Source organism: Xyrauchen texanus, chromosome 33 (assembly GCF_025860055.1).
Source record: "Xyrauchen texanus isolate HMW12.3.18 chromosome 33, RBS_HiC_50CHRs, whole genome shotgun sequence".
Classification (NCBI taxonomy): domain Eukaryota; kingdom Metazoa; phylum Chordata; class Actinopteri; order Cypriniformes; family Catostomidae; genus Xyrauchen; species Xyrauchen texanus.
In genome coordinates this window covers 21705263-21731433 of record NC_068308.1, presented here as the reverse complement: position 1 = coordinate 21731433, position 26171 = coordinate 21705263, and the positions used below count along the sequence as shown (strand labels likewise).

At 37.4% G+C, this 26171-nt stretch overlaps 1 protein-coding gene across 2 annotated transcripts in view; it reads left to right on the top strand.

Moving 5' to 3' along the window:
• Window positions 1–5439: 5439 nt before the first annotated feature.
• mkxa (mohawk homeobox a) overlaps window positions 5440–26171 on the top strand; it is a 32559-nt gene continuing 11827 nt past the window's right edge. For both annotated transcript variants that reach the window (XM_052103122.1, XM_052103121.1), the window contains exons 1-5: window positions 5440–5528; window positions 6136–6407; window positions 9045–9204; window positions 10810–10963; window positions 14220–14549. In XM_052103122.1, coding sequence (XP_051959082.1) covers window positions 6232–6407; window positions 9045–9204; window positions 10810–10963; window positions 14220–14549 — 820 coding nt within the window. In that variant the 5' untranslated portion in view covers window positions 5440–5528; window positions 6136–6231. The remainder of the gene's footprint in view (window positions 5529–6135; window positions 6408–9044; window positions 9205–10809; window positions 10964–14219; window positions 14550–26171) is intronic.

Genomic DNA, 26171 nt, shown 5'->3' with positions numbered 1-26171 from the left:
TACTAAGACATTACCCTCCGTTGTGAGATCTTGGAAAGGCTGAAAGGTGTGGGGCTCAAAAATAGTGGTCATTTGGTCATTTTTTACTACATCAGACTACAATATATTTACAATGAGTCTGTTTTGGAATATTCATAATTTCAAACTTCAGCTGTCAAAATTTACACACAAGCCTTTAATCTGCTCTCTTCTTTCTTTCTGTTAAACCTGTAAAATGTCTAGCTTCAAAAATTTAAAACTATTTTAAACCAAAAATGGATTTGTCAGACCAACATTATAGTTTGTCTCAACGAACATTACATATCTAGTTTAATCAGTAGTTTTGAACCACACAAAGTAAAATATCAATATTTTATTTTTCCCAACCTCCTAAGCCAAGTTATTTTTTTGTAATGTAGGGCAAACATGCAGTTTTAGCAATAAATAGTATAATAAATATTTTTATTCTACAGCCCTTTTATGCAAAGAATAAAACTTAACCATATAAATCCTAACATATGAAATAATAATCATAAAATTATATATTTTTAAGCCTGTTTAAACCTATTTTCTCTACAAAATATTGAAATTTTAAACACATGCTGCTTGAATTCAATAAATACTAATTTTGAAATATCAGTAACAAAATAAACATTTTGTTAATTTGTACATTTTAATTGATCAAATTCACAAAGATTTCACATAAAAAAGATGAGCGTGTCAAAACATGATGGTAGCTATTTTGGAGAATTATATTACAAGGTCTTCTACTTCCAGTACAGCATGCAAACTTTCAACAGGAGACAGCAGATATCTCATACACATAGTGATAATGATGCAAAGGCTTTAGAAAGTAATGTATCAAATGTGATACGCACAGCATTATAAGGTTAAAGAGTTGCTCAAAAAATGTCATTAGAAAAAGGAAGACAAAAGGGTCTTATAAGAGGGCTGGGGTTCTTCGTAGTCACAGGGCCCTGTTGCGGGGCCTTTTATACGCACTGGGGCCCACATATTTAAGCATATTTAAACATTTGTTTTCAAAGTTGATGGGCTGTGAGACTTTGGAGGGTTTAAAGGCAGAAATGTGCAGCTTATAATTTTTATAAAAGCACTTAAATTCATTCTTCTGTTTAAACTTGTATATTATTTGAGCTGTAAAGTTATTTAAATCGCTTTTTTTGTGGGATTACAGGGTTTACGCCGTTACGTCATCATGGCAACGAAGTTGTAAATTTGGATATAATTTTACACCGACAAGGTAAGCAATTTTATCACACAAAAATAATATTAACACACATATTGTTTGCATCTTGTGGCTATACTTTTGAAACAGTGCGTATTTTAATGTTTATGGATTGGCCCCATTAACTTCCATTGTAAGTGCTTTAATGAAACCCAGATTTTTTTTTTTCTTAAGAAAGGGAGGTACAAGTAGAAAAAAAAACTTTGTGGTAATCAAAGTTATGCCACAAATGCTAGTGTAAATTGAGCTTAACTTGTATTGAACCCAGAATATTCCTTTAAGTTGAATAAAATAGCTTGGTTTGTCATCAAACCTCTGTCTGTCCTGTAAGTGGAGTTTGGGTTATTTCACATAAACACTTAGTTGTTGTTTTATGCAGATGCTGTTGCAGTGCTCGAGCAGAAAAGGAAAATAAAAACGTGATGGTGGAATGATGAAGATTGAGAATGCTCTGCTGCTGCCGCCCTAGGGCCTGCTCACTGATTTAGGGAAATGCTTTCTGTTTGATTTTCTATTTGCAAGTCAACCAGCCTCTAAATGTTATTGTCAAAGGCTCAGTTAGATTCCGAATTCCATTCTGAACTCAGCATTTCTTAAAGGATTAGTTCACCCAAAAATAAAAATTCTTTCATCATTTACTCACCCTCAAGCCATCCCAGATGTGTATGACTTTCTTTCTTCTGCAGAACACAAATTAAGATGTGTATAAGAATATTTCAGCTCTGTAGGTCCATTCAATGCAAGTGAATGGGTCCCAAAAATGTGAAGCTCCAAAAATCACATAAATCACCATAAAAGTAATCCATAAGACTCCAGTGGTTACATCCATATCTTCAGAACTGATAATGATAGGTGTGAGTGAGAAACAGATCAATATTTGGGTTGAACAGGTTGTTGCAATTGTTGCAAGAAATGAATCTCCCTGGCCAGTAGGTTGCAAATGCATGAAGAGAATCACCAAAAACAAAAGAAGAAGAATGTGAAAGTTAAAGTGGAGATTGACTGAGCACGGAGGAGAATGTATAGTAAATAAATTACTTAAATATTGATCTGTTACTTACCCACACCTATCATTCTGCTTCTGAAGATATGGATTTAACCACTGGAGTCATATGAATTATTTTTATGGTGACTTGTGTGATTTTTGGAGCTTCAAGGTTTTGTTACCCATTAACTTGCATTGTGAGAACCTACAGAGCAGAGATATTCTTCTAAAATCTTAATTTGTCTTCTGCTGAAGACAGAAAGTCGTACACATACTGGGTGGCATAAGGGTGAGTAAATGACGAGAGAATTGTCTTTTTTGGGTGAACTTCCTATGCACTATCAGTAGATTAGCTCAACTTTAGAATGGACTTCCATATATCCAATCAAGTAGGAACTCTTGAGCCTTTGTTTTTCTCCAAATGTTTCCATGCATTTGACGCTTCGTGCTTGCTCACTACTTGTTTTAGACCTGACACCCTGTAAAGTTGCTTTGTGACAATTTCCATTTTTAAAAGCACTGTGCAAATAAAACTGACTTAAATTAGACTTTGGCAGACACTGTGTGCAGTGTGTGCAAAGCAGCAGCAGTTTACCGGTGAAGAGCACTTGAGGGTCATTACCACAAACACTTTCAGCAAGGGTTCACAGAGCACATTTATCTCTCCCCCTGACCACACCTCAAAGCAGTGAGCATCCCATGAAATGTAATAAGCCAAAGAGTGGTAAGACTACCTGCCCAAGAGCACAGAAGTACGGCATCATGACTAGACTCAACCATAATGGTTTCCTTGGAGAGATGCCACTGTTGAATCATGCTTGTGTGGGCATCCAGATGTAGTAAACCCCTGATAGACAAGGGACAGTAAGAGAAAGGACATAATTTCACTGGTTGTTAGTGGTTGAGAAGCACTTTCTTTTTCTCTCCATGAATTAAATTCATAAGGGGGGTGAGTCATCCGGCTGATGTCCGGGCAAGTTTCTTCATTAAATTGGTAAAAATACACCCAAATAAAAGGAACGCGCCAATTATATGGGGCGTAAGGAACACATATGTGCCTCCCAAGCTTAGTCACTTCACCTCCAAACACTACCCTGAATAAACCCGAAAGACACAGTCAATGGCTCTCAGTGCGACGTATAAGTCGAGTAATTTGGGAAAATGAGAGGGTTCCAAAATCACAACGATGCTCACGAGAGAACTCACGCGAGCAGCGTTTTCTCAGCATGCCAAGTCTCCCGATAAAGCATTGCACATGGCGTTGATATAATTAATTTGTTTATATATTGGTTTATAGCGGTTGCTAAAGTGAACTGGAATAGAAAGTAATTGTAGCCCTTGGTAATGATGTTTGGAAAAGAATTAGGTTGTTCAATGAAGATTCCGCTCTCGAAATGTTAAGTCAATAAAAATGAGGTCACAAGGGATTTTCTGTCCTTGAGCAGTAAGCGCTTTGGGTGCAAGAAAGGAACACAGACTTCCACAAAAATCACCCGTTATTACAGGGAATAAAACCACCAATTTGATATGATACTATGATTTCATTGTAGTCTACTCTGCTTCTGAACATTAGAAGAAATAGGCTAGGTATTGTAATTTGCCTGAACTTAAATTTTCTGAAAATGTAAAAATAAATTAAAAAAATACTATTTCGAATTCCTCCTAGACCGTATGTCTGATTTGCACCTAATTTGTTGTATTTCATCTAGGGACACTAATCACAAAAAGTTCGATTTATTATGATAGACCAAATAGTTCTCGGATACTGCATTACCAAATGGACGGCAAGCACACCAAAATGGACATGAGGCGTTATCTTTGCAACGCTTAAACGTATTGACACGAACCTTGGTATTATGTCCTCACAAGCATGATCTGAAGGTACCAGCACAGTTTTGGAACAGCGACACCTAGTAGTCAAGAAATATGAAAAATTGCTATTTTTGCTAATAACTTCTGAATAGTTTTGCCTAACATCATGAGACCGGAATCTTTTGTTTCCTTGGGGCATACAGAGGGTAATGAAACCCAATTATCCTATATCGCAATATTAGGCATCAGCCATTTTTAATTTAGTCTTAAATAGCTGTAGGCCTATATTACAAACGAATTAGCATACCATTACGAAAATTGTGTCATTGGGGCCATGTCCTAAATGTACTCAAAACGTTTTGGGGACAGCATCAACCAGTGGACAAAATATACAAAGAAATGTTTATAACTTTTGATTAATTTGGCCTATTGTCATGAGACTTGTGTTGTTAGCTTCCTCTGGTCATCCCGTAGCCTATATTGACACCATCCTTCCCGTCAACCATTTTCGAATTCCACCTAGAACATAAGTCTGATTTGCACAATGTTTTTGCATGTATTATCAAGAGAAACTCATGACAAAAAGTTATGAAAAACTTTTTGATAAACCTACCCGTCCTTGTGTAACGCATAAATTAATTTAATGGCAAGATGTCAATAAGGATCATCTGAGGCTGTATCTCTTGAACGCTTTGGCATATTGTCATGAAACTTCTTATATTACATTGGGACCAAGCCCTCAAAATACCATATAAATGTGGTGACAGCGTCAAGTAATAAAACGAATGTCTTTTTTCCCACCACTCTGCTTAAAAGCATCGCCGGAATTATATATTCAATCTTTGTTTGCCATTGGTGTGCTTGGTCCTGTAATTGCTGCTTGCAGCTATATATATATATATATATATATATATATATATATATATATATATATATATATATATATATATATATATATATATATATTTTTTTTGTATTTAACATTTATTGATTTGCTCACTTAGCTACAACGGGATATATCCATGCATCCCACTTCTAAAATCATTGTGCCTCTCTGTTATCAGTCTCAGGTTGAAATTGTAACTGTTTTCCACATCAGACTCTCAAGTCAACAAGCTTCTGATAAACTGCGTACAATCACACCAGCTCTGTCTGATTTTATAGTAACTCTATACACCTATCGTGCAGCAGAATGAAGGAAGCGTTCCAGACCTGAACTCTCACAAGGGAATATACACTGTTGCACTGGCTGTCTTTCGGTAGCCTCCCCCTGCAGGGTCGCGGAACCGGCATAAAACAATCACCTTATGTTCGCCGCCTGAACCGCTTAGCTGGGAAACACGAGACGAGTCGTTTATTCAGGTTCCCGGGCGCGCTTGAATAAAGCACAGAGGCGAAAGCGGTTCGTGCGGTTTGCGCACAGGATCTTAGAGCTGGGAACATGTGAGAGGGGAATGGGAAACTGGATAACACTTTACAGAAAGACGCAGAAGGGGAGCTTTTCAGGTACATTAATTTACCCTACATTTACAACTATTCTCAGTTAGTACTTTTAAGTGTTGTCACTTAACGTAGGCTAATCGTGTCGCGTCACATTCAATGAACTACAGTATATAAAAGTTCAGTTAAAGTTTGAAATAGCGGTTCATCTCCTTCGCTCTCTATGGCACGGATTTAAGGATCCCTAATGTAGCAACCTCTTTCAATAGGGGTGTAAAGAAATATTTATGTAATAAATAGTGGAAATTTGATAAGATGTAAAAACTCATATTTTGCTTAAAAAATGTTTCGATCATTTTGGCTAAAAAACAAATGCACCATTAGATAGTTATTATGGGGTTAAACAGGCATAAACGACCATAAATGAATGTTAATGTTTAAGACTGTACTCTCATTAAGTCAATATTCCTTATTCAAGCCTGTTTTAGACCCATGTGCTCAATGAGTTTTGTTGTTGTGCGGTGCGCGAAGTCTGACAGTTAAAGAGAACTTGCGCATTTCACCAGATATTAGCCTATTAACTATACAGTCTTTACATAAAATGATTTGCCCACAAGTAGGTCTTGGATAGCACAGCATAAGTCAAGACATCTAATATTCTTGTGTTTGACAGGATTTTGGCAAGGACTCTGCGCAACGCCTCCTTTCAACGTTGCGGCTAAGGCGCTTTCAGCAGGACACAGGAGAACGAAGGACTAATAAACCAAAGATGAACACAATAGTGTTTAATAAGTTAAGTAGCCAGGTTTTATTCGAGGAGAAGGCAAACGAGGTCGAGAGAAGCAGCAGAAATTATTTAGAAGTGATAGATGGACAGCATCCGGACATTCTCGCCAGCAGCCAAGTCATCAAAGACAGCTCAACTATCCGGCACAGGAGGTCCGGGTATGTCAGAAACTTCAGTGTCTTTGTTCCTCGCTTCTTACTTATTAAAATACCATTGATAATACTCAAAATAATGACCTCAAGATGTGATGTAGCATGTGGGTAAGGAATCTGATTTAAAACCCATTTTTAAATAGTGGAATTGACTAATGAATCAATCTGGTAAGTTAGAAATATAAAAAAATAAATAAAAAAATCTGCCTAAAAAAATAAATCCGCCTAATGTTGATGGCATGCTCACACAACAAGTCGGCTGTGGTCATTTAAATGCTATTAAAGGAATATTCTGGGTTTAACACAATTAAGTTGAGCTTAATCTACAGCATTTGTTGCATAATGTTAATTACCACAAAAATGTATTTTGACTTGCTCCTCCTTTTCTTAAAAATAAAAAAGACAAAAATATGTGCTACATTAAGGCACTTAAAATGGAAGTGAATGGGGGCCAATCCATAAACGTCAAAATACTCACTGGTTCAAAAGTATAGCCATAAGATGTAAACAATATGCGTGTTAACATGATTTTAGTGTGATAAAATACTAATACTAACTTTCTGTGTTGAGTTATTTTTCTACTTCGTTGCCATGACAATGTAATGTAAACAAACCCTAAAATGACTGTAAAAATGATGATTAAAACAACTTTACAGCTCAAATAATACACAAGTTTTAACAGAAGAATTAATACAAGTGCTTTTATAAATAATAAGCTTCACATTTCTGCCTTTAAACCCTCCAGAAAACTGGCCCCATTCACTTCAATTGTAAGTGCCTCGACTTAACTTTGATTCTTAGTCCCTCAAAGTCCTCAAGTTTTTTTGTGGTAATCGTCATTATGCCACACATGCTGTCGACTGAGCTCAACTTGTACAAAACCAGGAATATTCCTTTAATTATTGTTTTTTTTTAATCAGCGTGAAAGCACATAGAACTGTATTAGGGACAAAAACGTCAAGTTGTTTAATTTCAGGGCCATATGGCACCTCAAACTGTTGAACTGTCTGACTTTTGTTTATTATTTCCATATATTTGCACTCAGTTAGTTGGAGAGCATATGGTTAAAATTTACTTATCTATGATACGTTCAGGTAAAAAAAAAAACAGCAGGGAATTAATATTCACAATTAAAATATGTCGCTGTCGATGGTGCTGAATTAACATTGGTAGGTCATTCGTGTTCTTTGTTGCAGATTTAACACACGCTTAGGTCTGTTTCTAATAAATACACATTTCCTTCAGCAGTATGTGTGGTCCTGTCAATCAAGCATATTGTTTCAGTGAGGGAGCATGTCATCCCTTATTTGCCCTCCAAATCCGAACCCACCGCCTCAAGCTGTTTACCCCTAACCCATGTTTTATTTGCAGACAACACAGTGTTCCCTTATACTACTGCGAGATACAGCAACACCTAACCTAAAAGCGATGTCTTGCGAACTGCTACAAAAACCTGTGCAAACATCCTCCGCTGCGGGTGCGTCTAGCTCGCGCTTATTGAAGGTCCGTTTGCGCGTGTAAGGGGAGCCAATAAGATAACACTACAGCTGAACTGGGAATATCTCTGCTAATGAAGATTATTAATATAAATATAGAGGTGTGTGTCATTGATATCGAGAACAGAGAGGGGAAAACGTCTTTAGGTTGTTAATACAGATCTACATTACAAGGAAAATATTTGCTGAACATCCTCGGACGGACTTGAGCGTTGAGGGAAAATATGTTAAATGTACAGTAAGGTTTTGGGAAGATAACAAGGTGATATAACAGCGCCATACTGACATCTACAGGTTTAAATAACCAGCTTCTGTATGTGCTCACTAACTTGGGAGGAAAACCTACTTTCAAGGTGTTTTAAGGTCTTGCCTCACAGTATAGCCTACCATTTATTATTTTACACACTTTTTCACACTGTTACAGTCACTATAAGAATATGCAGAAGATATTTTTTTTTTCTAAAATATTGCTTTTATTTTACATTTTATAGCTTGTAGAAATCATGAAAATAACACTGAAAAGATAGGAGCGTTTGCCTCAAGGTCAGCTGCCTTCTCAAAAAATGCTGCCATTGTATACTTGTAGATAAAGATTGTGAGTTAATGCCAGACTTTATATACAAAGTCACAAATCGTCAGTATTTGCAGGGACCCCCTTTTCAATATTTTTCACAATAATTTGACCTACTCACTCATTGCTCATCTCCCCAACCTCTTAAATGTTTTTAAGGATTGATGAACCGATAAAGACACAAAAATAAAAAGAGGAATCAAAGACTTTAGCTACATACAAAGATGCACACATATTGACATGGGCAAATTCAAATATAGAATTGAATGTAATAATTACAATAGCAATAACAAAACATGTTAATTTCTTAGTTATTTAGGACTTTATTTTTCTATTGCTTCATTGATTAATTTTTTTATTTATAAAAGAGAAAGCAACAAGAATTCCTGCAAAAAAAAATAGTTCAAATGAATTATAATACCATTCCCTCGGTGGAAAATATATAATAAATTAATCCTATTGAAATGAACTGAATTTTGACTATTATAAAGGAGCATTTCTCCACATGAGTGCCCATACTTAGGTCTAATATAGTTTTGATCAAATTGATCAGTGTCTGCTGGTTTTTCACCACAGGTCTCGTCAGAACCAAGGAAAGGTACGGCATAAACGGCAAGCTCTGCAGGACATGGCCCGGCCTTTGAAACAGTGGCTCTACAAACACCGGGACAATCCTTACCCCACAAAAACAGAGAAAATCCTTCTCGCACTTGGCTCACAAATGACACTTGTGCAGGTGAGTGAGTTCATTTTCCACAAATTTTCCATTACCTACTAGCTCTTGACAGAAGGATTATTGTGAAGTGATAATTCAGTTACTTTTTACATTTACATGAGAATGCAGCTGTTCGTTCCAAAAGTGCCAAAACACTTTTAGTCCATAGCAGGTAAACTCAGATCAGTCAGTGGGTATTATTGTTTTATTTTATTTTCCTGTGTTCAACTCTTTGTATGTGTGACTAAGGGTCTGTTTATGTGTAAACATCTTTCTCAGTCTGTGTCTCTGTATAGTGTATACACATGAATGCATAAACATGTTCTCTACATTTGTTATGAATCAGTCCAGCTGAAGATGGTATTCTGGATGACCCTAAAAAAGTAATCTGGTTGTAATATTCATGAAAATGTTTACAAACATGAGAGCAGACTCACAAACACAAAACTACTCCCTGTTGCAGAATTTCAGTGATTGAACAATATATTTTGCTGTATCTATTTATCTAATTTTGTGATCAATCACCCCCTCTGATGTTCCAAAGATGCATCTGTTTTTTTTTCCCTGATTACTAGATCCAATTTTTAAAATTCTTTTTCCACTCAATCAATGGCCATATAATGCTCACACATCAACAATATATAAATAAACCCATTTAGAAACTGAGCGTCACACAGGGCTGGACTGGTAATCTGGCATACCGGGCATTTTCCTGGTGGGCCGACACACTTTGTGGGTGATCAAGGGCGGACTGGCTATCGGGAGAACCGAGTGGGCCTGTGGGCCATCTGCTAAATGGGCCGAATGGGCCGCGATAAGCTAAAATGAACCTCGGTGTTATGCGGAATGGATATGCAGAAAAAGACAGCAAACACCAACCCCGCCCCCGCTTTTGGGCCAGTTGCTATGTTGCTATGTGTTACCTCCAAAGACTACTAGCTTCCGTTGCCCTGTTTCAGTCTCTTGCTCTTTGATAATTTTTAGATCTTTTATATAAAGCAGAGATCTGGAAATTTCACGGCATAGCTGGAAAAATGTATTTAAAGAAGTGCCCCAGCACAATGTCTGTCTTTAGTGGGCTAAAAGTCTATCGGGCATAAAACTTTTTTCTAGTATAACATCTAATAGTCACTGGTCACTGTGAAATGGAGAAGGGTGGGCTGAATATTGTTTTTCTTACAAAAAGACAGAGGTTGTGCAGAGGAAAAGTAATATTATTAGGTGAGAGTGACAGAGGCCAGAATAAGCACCAAAAATTGTAATTGTCTCAGCTGGAGAAGTGTTAATGTAATGGAACGTTATAGTATGTTCCCAACTGGGCACTCTGTGTGCAGTAAACATTAGCCGACTACTTCTTGTCTGGTTTTCATAGTCCCAATAAATAAAGCAGGGTCAATCAGTCCATGCACAAGTGTCAGGGCTTGTTTCTGAAAAACTGCAAACATTTGAGTAGGCATACTTAAGATAGGAGCAAAACAGATTCAACAGGTGTGTATTCTGTACAGGGTATATCTTTAAGGCCTGTTCAAAAGACAATCTGTTCCTTTTCTCACCATTCATGATTTCATAGATATTTATGCGTCAAACTTTCCTCATTATATTCCAACGCACTTCCTCTTTTCCCAGGTGTCTAACTGGTTTGCAAATGCTCGACGGCGACTGAAGAACACTGTTAGGCAGCCTGATTTGAGTTGGGCCCTTAGGATCAAACTCTACAACAAATATGTCCAGGGCAATGCGGAAAGACTGAGCGTAAGCAGCGAAGAATCTTGCTCTGATGGTAAGACACATTGACCCTCTCACACGCAATGCCAGAGGAGGATGAGCTCCACCCGCTGAGTCTGGTTCCTCCCAAGTTTTTTCTCCCAACATTACGTTTTTTTTATTCTTGTTTCAGTCGCTTTTGACTGCTCACTGAGGGCTTTTAAAGGGACATGACATGCCTTTTTTATTATTTTAATATTTTCCTTGAGGTTCACTTATAATGCAAGTAAATCTTTTTGCACAAAAAACAATAATATATTTGTAAAAAAATGATAATTTTCCACCCTTATTCAACGCTCAGTTTTGGTGCTGCTAAACCCCCACTATTATGATTGGCTCTCTGCTCTTTACTGACCTTTTCTCTCTCCTTGCCATCTCACTGCTCACCACTACTGGTCAGGCTATGGCAGTAATTATATGTAAAGTAGGTGTTGATTTGTTGTCGTGGAGGTGGTCAGATGCAAACTGACATCACAATGTGGAGGAAGTTGTTTTGGCAGCTTGGTTTCTACAAATGCTCTTTTTGTCCCCCTCTTAATATTGAGGGGGATATGTTAAAATACAGTCAAGCAGGTGCTCACATGCGTATGAAGTCAGTATTTTACTATAATCATCATATAGCAAAGATATTGAAATAAACACTATTAATCACTGCATGAGTGTATACACAGTATGCAAGTAAAACTGCTCTTTAAAACAAGCAAGCAAAAACAAATTCACATATATTGTTTGGTATGAAATGTTTTGGTATTTATAAGATACTGTATGGGCTTTTATTCAGTATGTAGCTGAGACAGATAAGGCAGGGTGCTTTAACAAGGATGTTTTATTATAAAGCATTCAGTGCAACTCTCTAAACATTTTTATAGTATCGTAAAGCAGCAGAGCCGTAAATCAGGGTCGGGGTATGCGGACTGCACTACTCGTGTGTGCATCTTCCTCTATGTTTAAGTTAACTGGACAGACGTGTAGGCTTACAGACAGTCATGCATGCTGTGATTATCACACCACAATGGGGCGTCAGGACTCGACCAAAAACACTCACACACAAACTTGCGCTTACATGCACAAACACAACAACATTCTAGCTATCTATCTAAAGTTCTATCTCTATCCCTGTCTTATTAACACACAAAAGCATTACAGCTGTGGAGATGTTTCTTGCTCATCCCATTTCTCAAACATAAACATGCATCCACACGTTCTATCCAAAAAATTATCATATCCTTGTGCTTAACAGTGACCTCCTAACACAGACACAAAAACCCACACATACAAACACACACTGTATTTGGTGCCTTGATTAGATGTCTTGGACTAAGACATGCAATCTTTGGTAAGAGGAGGAATGTCCAATCTGTGCCTCTCACATGGGTCTCATCCTACAAATAACTTCTTCCTTCTGTAACACAGTAGAATGACATCTGTGTCCATGCCCTTGCTTAACCTTTGATATCTAATTCCCTTATCTCCTAGATAAACCTAAACTTGCCATAGAAACATGTCTTACTCTACATATTAGTTCTACCACATCTTTGTAATGAAGTGCATAGAGATTATTGTTCATTGTGCAGTATATAGTAAAAATCTTTACTGTAATGCTTAAAATCTCATTCTCATTACTGTAACATTAAAAACATAATTATATATTATTTAAATTGTGAAGTATTTATACATGGGAGTATTTGTTGTTCTGCCTTTAATTTATGCAGAATATAAACAAATTGACTGCAATATTTTGACTAAGATTCTAATAAGAATCACCACTGGGAATTAGGAAACATTTTAAAACTTTAATTATCTTGAAAATAATGTCATAATGCCAAAAAATCCTATTGATCCCAAAATAGGCTTATTTACTTCTAGCAAATATAATTTTATAATGCTTTCATGAGATTCACCCAAGTATGCAGCTGGGATCATACAAGTAGCCTCTCATTCAACGTCATTTCTTACACTGGATATCAAATGTGAACCCCTGTTTTGATCACATGAAAAAAGAACCATGTCAAGTATCTTTTCATAACTGTCTAGAGAGAAATTTTATTGCACAGACATTTCATCAGGCCTGCCGTTCCTGTGTTTGTGCTCCGTAATTATGTGTACACAGAAGATCTGAGCTTCAGATACACTCTTCAAATCTTTGAGCCAAGATAGAGCCTTTCAGAAGAATTATATAAAATATGCCTTTGATAAACAAAAAGGTGTACATAGTGCACAGAAACTTGAAAGTGGACAAATAAAAAGGAAAACTAAATGTTCCTCATTCTCATGTGCTTCAAATAAATATAATCAAGGCCAAGTATTTATACATTTATACAAGTTAGAACTAATTAAAAGCAATGAGTAAAAACACCAGATCAAAATAAAGTCCAACTGGTTAGAATTAACCTTTCTAATCTTTTGTTTTATATTGGAGTAAATATGGGAAATTGTTACTCTGTTGATGCTACAAAAAGAAAGGTGATAAACTGGATGATTGGCTTGCTTGAGGAACCTGCTATTTGCAACTTCATACTGTCTTTTCGTGACAAGACAAACAAATATATTAACTTTCTTGTGACATGATTGACTGTCGACAGGATAAAAAATACTTTGGATCTTTACATGTCATATCCTGGCCAACTAATGTTGTATTACAAACGGCACAAAGAAAATGGAACAAAATGTTCCTAAGTGTTTCTCTGGAATGGACAAAGGAAGGCAAGTCAGCATTCAAATCTTTTCCAATATAATCCAGTTATAAATCATGTCCATGTCTCTTAAATATGTTCTGTAATGAATCACTAATTAACACAGCAGCATGAATCAGATGATTTGTCTCTTGCAGTTCTATCAATGTATCTTTTGACTTGACAAAACTAAAAACAACTCTGTACTTGGATTTATGAACACTTTAGGTCCATTTGTAGAGGTGACTGCAAACATGATACCTTTCTTAAATAAGGCCAGGCAAAGCTCAAAGCATTTGATCCGACCTCTATAACAGTCCGTCAGCACCAACTTTTATCTGACGCACTTGCAGCAGGTGGGAAGCCTGTGTTTTCAATCACTGTAATCCAATCAAGAGTTTTTACTCTGTTCGGGCAGTCTTTGCAGAAGAGAAAGGTTTCCAGTGGTGATTAAATGAAAATGTAACTGTGTTGCTTACTGTCATTCCAAACCCTTATAACCCTCTTTCAAACCAAAACAAAAGGGTGATCTAGCCCTTTAAAATGTTCTCAAATGTATATTGGCATATTTGTATTTATCCTTTCTGAATTGCTTTTCAGATGGTGACCCAGCAGCACGCGCCCAGGTTGGGGAGTTCAACAAGCCGATGTACCAGAGCGTCATCAAGAAGGAAGGTGGCGCTGTGGGGGCGGGTCTTCGAGCAGCAAGAGATGCCTCATTGTCTGATGACTATGTGTCACCACCCAAATATAAGAGCAGCCTCCTGCACCGTTACCTTAACGACTCCCTCCGTCACGTAATGGTGGCCAATGGCGTAATGGACGCACGTAGGAGGAACCACTCAGGCTCTTTCAGCTCTAACGAGTATGATGAAGACTTGCTCTCACCATCGTCTTCAGAGGCAGAAGCCAACTTTATTTACAGGACGGGTGAGTAATTGTTTTCCTTATATTCTCCTCTTTCTCTCTCTCTTTGCTCTTTCTCTCTGCACTGATTATTTTTAACTCTTCTATTGTTTTGGAGGACGAAGGGCATCTTGAAGCTGTTTCAAGAGCCCAGTATCAGCTGTGTTTGTCCATGTTGGGGTTTTGGCAGAAATAATATATTTTTTTACTTTTTACTATTTTCTCTCTCTCTCTCTCTCTCTCTCTCTCTCTCTCTCTCTCACACACACACACACACACACACACACACTCACACAAGTTCTATAAATCATTGAATTTAAACTTGACATTTCTAAATATTCTGAAATATGTTTTTAATAGTATGAAAATAGTGGTAAGTTAAACAATATTGTAGTTCAATAGTTCAGAGGATGTGTGTTTTCTATAAATGTTTGTACTTTTGATTAAAAGTTTAAGGTAATGCCAGTTCAAATTTGGTCTTGCACTGAAATAGAATGTACAGTACAGTTCATCATGGTTTATTCTTTAACCCATTAACATCAGACTGAATGGATCCTATTTGTCATTGTGACTAATTCTCTCTCCCCATTTTCATTTTCTCCTTTATCTCTTTATTTTCCTTTAGATTTTATTAGATATTTTCTTTCTTTTTCTTTCATTTTTTGTCAAAACATAGATATGGACCTAGACACAACATAATTATGAGGTACAAGTCTTAACACCAACTGCTGTGAAACATGCAGTCTTTATTCAAAAGAATGTTCACGAGGCAGAAATAACTGCTTGTTTGTGTGTTATTGCAAGTGTGAAAATGTATATCAGCTTTAAATAACAGTGTATAACAGTATGTGTGTGTATATGGATCATAACTCTCTGCAGTGTCTTATGTGAGTAAAGCTTTAACCTAAGGAATATCAGCCTGGTGGCGCCTCCATCGAAAAAGTCAAAAGATTCAATGTGGGCCTACTCATAGGACACATAAGGAAGTTAAAACTTCCAGATTTGTGGTTCCAGCTTTTAAATTCATCCAAACATTTCTAAATGTTCTTAAAACAACTTATAAACAAGAGATGCATATTTTCATTTCATTCAGGACTTTCTGACTCTGTCTGTTTAAGGTCAGCATCGCTGCAGTTTCTCTGCAGTCTACAGTCCTCGCAGTCGTCTGTATTTGTTCCCATGTCCTCCAGGTGTTTGTGATGTAAACTATGTTTCGGGAGAGTCTTGGCAATTATTTAAGCCCTCTTCATCATGATCTGGGAACATATCAGCCCCTATTGATATTTTGCAGGAATTTATATGAGATTTTGTTTTCTGGGGAATGGAGCTGTAGAGTGCATCTGTTTGCTCTCTCTTCTCCTAAAGAAAGCACGGTGGGGTTTTTTCAGGTCTTTGTTCTGCCAAAATTCATAACTGATAACCATGTTTTCCCCTCACTTCTTCACTTCCATATTGTTGTCCCCATTAAGCCTCAGGGATCCTGGCATGCAATCTTTGTTTTCCTTTTTTTTTTTTTTTTACATTCTGCCACTACTTACTGACAAATGGTTTGCATTATCTCGAGGCTGAGGAAAAGAAAGCTGGAAATATCTTCAGACCCAGACGCTGTTGTTAACCTGTTGGTCAATCCTTTTAACTTTTAACTTTTTAGCATTACGCAAATGCAAGGCTGCCAGTGTAGACACCTGCTGAAAGAGATAAGCAAGCATAGATAAAGAGTCAATGTAAATGAAAGAGAAACTGTATGTTTGCTTGTTAGTTTGTGTACATTTTTGCTTGAATTAGTTCTTCCTAAACGCTTTTATTGCTACTCTAAATGAATTTTTATGTGGCTCAGATACAAATACTGTCTTTGTTCTGCTTCCACGGTACTATTTCCTGGCTGAGGATTCTCATGGCCTTGTCAGGTTGTTGTAGTGTCTGTTTGTCATTTTATACTCGAGTATATTCCACACGAAAGGTTTTCCACATTGAATACTCACAAGATCATACACAGCACCATTTGCGCTAGAGAGAATAAGGGGACAATCAGAACAAAACAAAAGAAAAAATATTAAATCAAATTGATTTGAAATTCATCCCTTAATCTTGTTGTTGGCTTCGGCTTTAGCTTCAAGAGGTTTGCATCATTTCCTCCAAAATTTCACTCTCTCTTTTTCTCCCTTATTCTCTTTCCTTCCATTTTCTCTCTTACTGCATTCCAGAATATTTTCATACAAACATACCTCAAGTTTCAAACTATTATGGCGTGAGGTTGAAATTGTATACCTATGGTTGTTTTCTTTTTTTTTTTAAACAGCTGTCTGTCTGTCTGTCTCTGCACTGTGTTAATGTTTCAGCTCAGATGTCTGTGAACCAAAGTGGCCGCAGCAATTAATTGTAACCTAAGGGAACAAATTAAAACTAAAGGGATTTTTGCCTTTTTATCACTCCTTACTTTGCAAAGACGTGGCAAAGGAACCGTCAGGCCAGCTAAGCATCAGACCATCTGATGGAAAATTAAAGAGGCCATTGTGTTCGAAAAAAATCAGAAATAAAAATGCAAAGGGAACCCTGATGGGAGTTTCATTGCCTTCAAGAAGAGAAAGAATTCCAAGGCACATGCCAGGAATTTGATGTCAAATTGCACTTTAATATATTTAATAGCAGGAGTCTTGCTTAGTGTTTTCCCTCCATGCGTGGTACCAGGTTTAGGGCTGTCCTGTATTATATAGATCACCATCCGGCACTGTCAGAGCAGATGAGGGCAGGGGAGAGCTCACAGTAGAGTGAGAGCATGCAGGGAAATATTTCTCAGAACTTTGTCGCTTTAGATGCCTTTTCACAAGCTGCATCAGGGGCTGCTTGTGGAGGAATCTAATAAGCCACATAGAAAGTGGATCACATGGGACATAAATTGGTTGCCGGACAGTTTACTCTAGATTCATGTGCTATTTGTCCTGATAATGCATTTGAGTGTAAGTGGGGATCCATTAAATTGTAACTTCAGTGGCATTAGTTTTTGTAAGCTGAATTTGGCATAAAAAATGTGGCACTTTTTTCTTCTTTTCTTTTTTTTTTTTTGTCCACATTATCTCAATACGAGATATGACTGAGGGTCTGGAAATGGAATGTTACCATATACTGTCTATTATGTTTTAATGAGAACAATGATTTCTTCTAAATTAGATAATCAGGCCATCGTGTTGAAATAACTCCAGCTGTCTTTTCACAGTCTCTGCTCCTTTTTTAGTTTTAAACGTTTTCCATTGTTAAGCAGTCGCTTCCATTGCCCAGAAATATAAAAAAAGAATAAATACTTTATATGTTTGTGATCTGTAATGAAGATTTAAAGGGAAAGAAACGGCTATACATTTTTGCCAAATTGAAAAGCAAAACTATTTTTCCAATCAATCTTTTTGCTGTGTTGCAGTGTGTCAGCTATGCGCTGTGGTACATATTTCTTCACAGAACCAAGATTGTCACCTGAGTTTTATGACATTATAAGACGTTCTTTACAAGGTCAGTGGACATTAAACGGACTCAGGAGGCAGAAATATGTTCAATGAAAACAAAGAGACTTAACAAGGCCACTGGGGCTCATAGGTGCCAGTCACTTATAAGAGTCCTGCAGAATAATTGGACTGAAGCCACTGAATGAAATGCTTTAAAAGTCATTCTAGAAAATTATAATTTCTTTGGCCCCTCACCTCAATCTGACATTGGTTGGCCATTCATGCAACTCTAAAAATGCAATCCATCGTTCAACAGGCCAAAATGGGAGCATGTAAATTCAGGTATTATTAATGTGCACGGCATGATGTTTATCTGATAATTGACAGCTATGTGTGTGTACTGCTGGAAACATACAGTATGCTTTATTGCTGTTTTTGCACAGTTCCAACCACTACATAAAAACATTCAGAGTCTGATGCCATTAAAAGTTTGAAAGTGTCTTTTTGCCTTCAAAGCACTACAGGCTTTGACTAACATGTCATTTTAGTGCTGTTTGAAAGAGACTTAAAGTGCTTGGGGAGGGGTGTGTAATTAAGAGGAACAGCCTGGCAGGGATATGGCATTTAAAGAGTACATGCTGAACTGGTTGATTTACCGTAGCTGACTGTGCGCTGACCACACAAAACAGTGGGACAATGACTTATCCAGCTCTACTGTGAAAATCTCATATAACAGACATTTATAGAAAGATTTCTCTCTATCTCTGTCTGTCTATTTGTGTATTATTTGTGTGCAAAGTAGGGCTGTCAATATAGTGCTTCAATAAGTGTGATTTAATTATATTAAAAAAAAAACGTAATCATGCTCTCTAAATTCATCATAGCCATCATAGCTATGTGAGTTTGAAGCTCATATACTGTAACTTGATGGTTTTACGAGCTGTGACAGCAGGGGGCAGTCAGTGTGCCTCAGCAAACCTCACAAACAGCACAGCTACAGAATGTGAGCAGATCACACAGGACAGCTGGACAAAGCATAACAGAATGCAGGGGTTTCGATATGTGATTTTTAAAAGTTTTAACTACTTTTATCATGATGCAGCATACTAAAAATGCAGCCTTTATAATGCTGAATACTAGTGAGATGCTCCAAAAGCATCTGTCTGACTCATATACACATAGACCGATAATGAAAAATAGCGGAGATGATTTGGTGTGCTTCTGTGGTAATTAAAATGCACCTTACATAGGCTGAAAAATACTTAAGAGGTCCTTTCTCCATCATTTTATCACTGACAGGGATGCTCTGTTAGAGATTCTTTTATTTACTGAGATAAAAACCTATGCGTCTCTATCATAGGTATTACAGCAGTACCGGCCATATAATATCTATGGGACCGCCGCATAATGCTATTTTATGCTAAGCTCCCATAGGTAGATGGGCTGTGGCACAGTGATGTGCGCGTCAGTGTAATGACTCCGTGCGGACACGTTACAAAGCCCTTCACACCAGTGTTATGCTGTATTAACGATCAATATTTTCTTAATCGCGATTAAGAGTGCTTCATACTTAATAAAGTAAGAAAGGATGACTGAACAATCGAAAAGAAAGAGAAGACTGAGTCCAAGATTTGCTCTAGACTCAGGGTTGCAGTTATCAAAATGGAGTCTCATCATCCATCACCAGAGCGAGAGAAAAGAGAATGTTGAGAGAAGAGAAAGGTGGAAAGGGAGTGGGAGAGGAAGAAAGAGAGGGGAGGGAGATGAGCTGGAAGGAGAGGGATGAAAGCTGAGGTATTGTGAAAGAAAGGGGAAAAAGGTGAATCATACTCTGCAAAAGCCACATGAAGAAACCTAGGATGAGAACTTCTGTTATGACCTATTGTAAAGACAGATACTAAAAAAAAAAACAAAGCTTATCTATGAATAGCTTTATGTGTGGTATCTTGAAAAGCAAGTTAATATAATTTTGTAGTAGGATACAACTAGGGGAAAAGAAAATTTGATTTAAAGTTTTTTACTGGAAGCAAAATTAATGATAATCATTTGACCCCACACTTGGGGTAAAATGCCCCCATACAAAGTGATATAGTGATAAAAAGTGACATTGTGCAGAAATAGGGGGATTAGTACTATGGCAAAAATTTGTACCATATACAAATACTTTTGATATAGCAAGATACGGTATTTCTAAGCAACATTTAAGTAGATACATATTCACAATAACCACTAAAGCAGATGGTAAAGGAATTAATTTAATCACTTTTGGCTTCTTAACTATTTAATAAGAACTATTAATAAGTAAATATTATACTAGATTATAACGTGATGTCTCTCCACGAAGTGAATCACAATAAATATGTGTTGCGTTGTGTATCTTATCAGGAAGAAAATCAGCGATATGCAGCTCTATTCATTAGAGAAAGTTTGTTTTTTGAGAATTAAATATGGATCGATGTGAACAAAAAGGTGAGAGGGTGTTCACCGATTAAACACTGCAACAAAATGCTTTTTTGATTTGTTGTTGTAATATCTAAAAATCCTAGTATAGGAGTATAAATAAGTATATTTACAATATACAATATTTAAAAATATCTAAAACTTGCTTTCAGAGAAAAGATCTTGAATATAAGTATATTTGGACTTTACTGCACTGGCAGGTGAATAAAGAGATAAAATACACTTAAATAAAAACTGCACTTATATTCAAGGTACATTCTCTGAAAGCAAGTCTAAATATTGTATAAAAACACTGATTAAAAGATTTTTTGCAGTGAATTGTTTCACATTCATTCTCTTTGTCACATTCCCAGAGGAGTGGTATTTTTTATCCTTTTTTAATACTTGTGATGGTTCACGCCTCCTTGCATATTACCTTTCAACATTAAATTGTCTTACTTATATTGAATTACTATATTGTTTTGTATGAATGAGTGATCAGGATGATTTTCACATTATTTTGTAGCAAAAACTCAAGGCTACAAGATCCAGTTCTCAAAAGTCTTGTGGACAAATGTTTAGTATCTGTTATATGACCTTATTTCAGTGACTTAAAGTTTTTTCAAAGCCACGCATAAACGTTATTTTCTCAAAAATACAAACCTGTACATACATGTTGCTCACATATTATTGTAGCCCAGTTTATGCTGAACACAGTGTAATCAGACTTTAGCCATTAATATGTTTTTAAGCAACTGAAAAAAGCACAAATGTCAAGGCCTGTCAACTTCTCCAGGGCCCAAAACACCGTCAGACCCCAGAGGGTTAAACTTAATAAAAATTGTTTGTTTCCTTTAATTCAGTGAATGTCATTAAAAGATGATTTTGTCACGTTTAATACAACCTTTTAAGTCAAGGTACAAGCTGAATAGTTGCTTAAGAGCTAATGATTAATCGTTGCAATAATCACCCAAAATAGTTTAATAATTGTTCTAATAATCATTAGAATAGTCGATTATCAAAATAATCGTTAGTTGCAGCCCTAATTAAGAATATCTAATAACAAGTATTATTCGGGGCCTGGGTGCTCAGCAAATATCGACGCTGACTACCACCCCTGGAGCCATAGTCCAGATGGGCAAAATAATGTGTCTTGTGATTGTCCTCTTTGCTGTGCAGGAGTAGTAGGCCTAATCTGTCCTGCTCTTTCCTCTTCACCTTTCCAAATGAGCACCAGTGGGTGGGTCAAGGTTGTACTGATGTAAAAGTAGGCATTAATGCATCTTGCTGTGGAGACGATCATTCATTATTGAGCCCCCGTGTGACGTCACAAAGTCGCTGAAGTAGAGTTCGTGAGTTCGAATCCAGGGTGTGCTGAGTGAATCTGGCCAGGTTTTTTTTCTGTGTCACTTGTAACTTAAACTATTTTTAAGTTGACAAATTATTCAAAAATTTTAATTATGACTCAGCATAGTTCTGTGTATAAACTTCACTTTAGCTCAAAAGCAAATATATCTTCATGAATTGCTAATAGTCCATGCCACACTCAAAAAATGTGTTTGGATTCACATTGATGTAAGTGGTGACTGTGAGGGGGAGAGGTCTAAACAGACACATGCTGGCAGCTTGTACTGTAAGTGAGAATGGATAGCAGACTGGAGGAAAGAAAAAGTAAATGAATCAGGGAGATGAATCTGGAGAACCTAATGGCTTATAAATGGTCAACTGAGAGACTCCTATAATCAGATCATCAGAAAGTAGAGCAGGGTTCTTGCTTGTGTGTGTTTTTGTCTATCTTGGTAATAGAGGTTGTGTCTGGCTGGGGAAAAGCAAAAGAGGAAGTTTCACTAAGATTAACAGATGAAAATAAAAATGAGAAAATCAAAGAGCTTATGAGAGATAGAGAAGAGAGAGAGAGAGAGAGAGAGAGAGAGAGAGAGAGAGAGAGAGAGAGAGAGAATATTTGTGTGAAAGCAAAGACTGAAGGAACATCATTGCAATTCATTTAAGTTTGGCATTTTCGATCAAAGTCCAGAATCATTATTTACTCCAGAAAAAAAACTAACAAACAGTGTTTACACTCCACTCACTGTTCTTTTTCTAAGGTTGCTGTGGAAAGCAATTCTGTATTTATCTCTGGGTAGAATTAACTCAGAAACATTCAAACGCGCACACACTCACTCTCAATTCAAGATTAAAACAAGATTTTCCGTTCTGCTTTTTGAAAGACAGCAAAATCATTTGCAATGATTACAAAGTTGTTTGCTTTTAATCAAATTTTCCATTTTGGAATGACACTAAAGCTGAGCCAAAGCTGAATTTTATTGGAGCTGAAAAAGGCTTGCGATATGTTCTAGATGAAGCCTTATCTTTTAAGTCTGATAACACTTTAGGTAAATGTTTTCAACATGAGTCTGTCTCTCCCCTTTCTCCCTCTGCCTTTCGTCCTAATATACGTCAGGGTGTAGATACTGGTCTGTAATACCTCAGTGGCGAGCTATGGTCTCGTGTTTGAAGTCTGTTTGTGGGACTATAGGTCCTGATATGGTAAGCGATATAAATCATTTGTCCAGTCATTAGCAAATGGCAGATCCACTCTCCTGATAACCACTTCCATGCCCAGAACAGGAAGCCAATGGATTACCTCTTCGTCTTGTTAATATGGTCAACAAGAATGCCCTGGCATTACAAGAAAGAAAATATTCACAATCTCCTACAGAGTCTTTCCTAGAGTGCATCACTGATCCTGTACAGACCAGTGTCCAAACTTAAGCCCAAAGTATACTTAGGTCAGACGCAGAATGCGTATGCGCCTGAAGTTATTTGTACTAATTAGTGGGTCCACAAGGTGGCAACACTTACATTTTGAGCCGTTGCTGTCACAAAGATGCACTAGAAGAAGATGTAATCGCTGCTAAACATTAGGAGGTGAAGGTAAAAACAACAACAGTGGAAGTGCAAGTCAAGAGGGCATGTGTGAGGAGGTCTGGAGATACTTGCATTTGTATAACTCGAGTCTGAAGGAATGTAAAGACATCTTTATGGGTCTAAACGCCTGAAGAGAAAGTGCGGTGTCTCAAAGCAGTCGTAGAGAAAGAGAAGAAAGAGCCCATACTGAAACCCATCTCAAGACAGGCCTAGAATGTTATGAATAATTATTAATGTCATGGTTCAAATTTCTCACAGTTCGGTTTGTTTCGTGGTTTAAGGGTCAAGGTTTTGGTACGGTTCAGTATTTGCTTTGTTCAGAAAAAAATATTACTGCCAAATCCAAAAAGTAATTGATTTGGTAAACACTTCAACAGGTTTTCCCTTAAATAACAATCATTGTTTTACATCAGTAACCATAGTTTAACCTGTTGAACCTGTAGAGTTAAATATGTTGTAGTAAATCAAAATATAAACATGGTTAGTGGTGGCTCAGTGGTTGAGGCTCAGGGTTACTGACCAGAAGGTCGGGGGTTCAAGCCCCAGCACCACCAAGATGCCACTGTTGGGCCCTTGAGCAAGGCACTTAACTCCAGGTTGCTCCGGGGGGATTGTCCCTGAAATAAGTGCACTTTTATCGCTTTGGATAAAAGCATCTGCCAAATGCATAAATGTAAAATGTTTCATGTCTGTCCGGATTAGCACTGAGTGCCTGCTTAAAAATGGAAAGGAGTTTGTGCCGTTTCGGCTCACCTGCGGCTCTTTCCCTGGGTGATGTCAGCATATATGATTAATCATGTATTACTATAACGGCATCTTAATGCCATTAATGCTTGCGATAGATTACAGCCATTCGAGGAAACGGGAAGAACTTGTGTGTGTGTTTTAAATAAACTCTCAAGCGCATTATTTACATATATTACCAGTATTCAGCGCAAGTGTCGAGCAATGTCTGCAAACAGTGTCTCTTTTGTAAACGTCTTTTGACCATCACTGTTTTAATTGACTGCAAAAAGAAAATGTTCCCAGAAGGGGAAATGCAGAGGGCTTCTCTATCAGTGGCTCGTTTTCTCCACCTGCCATTTTCAACTACACACAACGCTTTCAGAACTGTGATGTAATCAAATTGATCCATGTAAAACCAACAAGGGGCGTCCATCTACAATGCCATACAGGTGCATTAGTGGAGGTTGTAATTGTACCTGTTTGATGCTTTGTTTTCTTGACCAAAACTTGTTCTCCAGATGCGTCATTTAACTTGTTGTGAACCGAACGCGGTGTCAATGCTTCCTGAACCGTCGGTGGCAAACCATACTGTTTGTTTGTTTGACCGAGATCCGTTACACCCATCGTTATTAAATATATTAATTGATAGATAAAAGGTTGCATTTTTTTTTTTGTCCAAAATTTTAATATCTTGGACATTTTTGCCACTTTCTATGGACAGTATGCTCAATTTCTGACCCTGGTGAAGGCTGTCTAGTTCTGTTATTTGGAAGGCAGAGCGTGTGCTGTGGTGGTTTGTGTGTTTACTCTGACTGATAAACTCAAGATGAGGTGAGGATATGACAACTCCAGACTTACTATTCTGTGATCTCACTGAATGTGGAGCCATTAGTGGCAGTTGCTTTATCTTGGCTGTTCTCTTGCTCTGCAGACCTACAGAAATCCCTAAAATATATTAGATGAAACCTGCCTTAAGGTTAGCTTTACTGTCTTTATTAAGTGTTACTGAGGTCCTCTGTATGTCTTTCTCTCTCTATCCATCTACCCCCATACAATATTGCCACTGTTTGCTTGCTCTCTCTGTTCGCTAGTCAAATCCACAGCCCAGAACATGTCATCACCCTCAACACAGTTTGATCCATCACAGATTAATGTGTTGAGATTCAAAGGCTCTTAGGAGGGCCAATCCAACACTGTCCAGACTGTGTTGTGCTTTGCACAAGGGATAGTTTGTGGTGTTTTTAAAAAACACTAGAAAATGTTATGTGAACAGATTTGTTCTTTCTTCACTCTTTTGTTGGGGCTCATGCCTCTTCCAACCACAGAGGATATCGTGGATATTTATAGTGCAGCGATTGCTGATAAACTTAAATGGAATGGAGAGAATGGAAGAATGGAGTCAGTAATGGGGCTGAAGGTCTGCTCTTTAAGACATTACAGTGAATTAAACCTCAACCAAAATTATGATCTGTGAAGGCAATGGGAAAACAAGAACCAAGACATTATGTTTAAAAAAACTGTGAACGTCAGAGAAGCGAGTTGAAGAGAGAAACAGAACAGAAATTATGATCACAGGAAACAGTCGGGGAAAAAAATGGATCCAGAAGAGAAACTCAAACAGTTTGAGATGCATTTATCTAGAGAGTGACCACTTTGAAATGTGAGAGAGACAAAGAGCAAGAGAGAGGATGTTGAACTGGAGCGGGGCAGGCTGCCATTCTGGACAGCAAGTGAGGGTAGAGTTGGCAGCAATGAGGCCGCAGACATGCCAAGTTCATCTTAACATCATTCACAGACCTACAGTGACATTATTAAAGAACAACGTCCATTTTCTAAAGTGCACATTGGACGCAATGAGTAAAAATGAGAGACCAATAACTGATGATGTCTGTCTGCCTGGGCAGAACCCATTTTCTTCCCTTTTATTTTTAAAAGATTTGCAAGATGTAACTGTGCTTTGTAATAAACCAGTAAAAACCGGCAGAGAATATAGCCATAGATTGAATTGGTCACCCAGGTTCTCCAGAAAGATCATGCCGGATGACCGGCTTTACCAACTACATTTTGCTAGTGAACTGCAGGACTTTGCTACACCAGCTAGAACAGTACCAAACCAGCC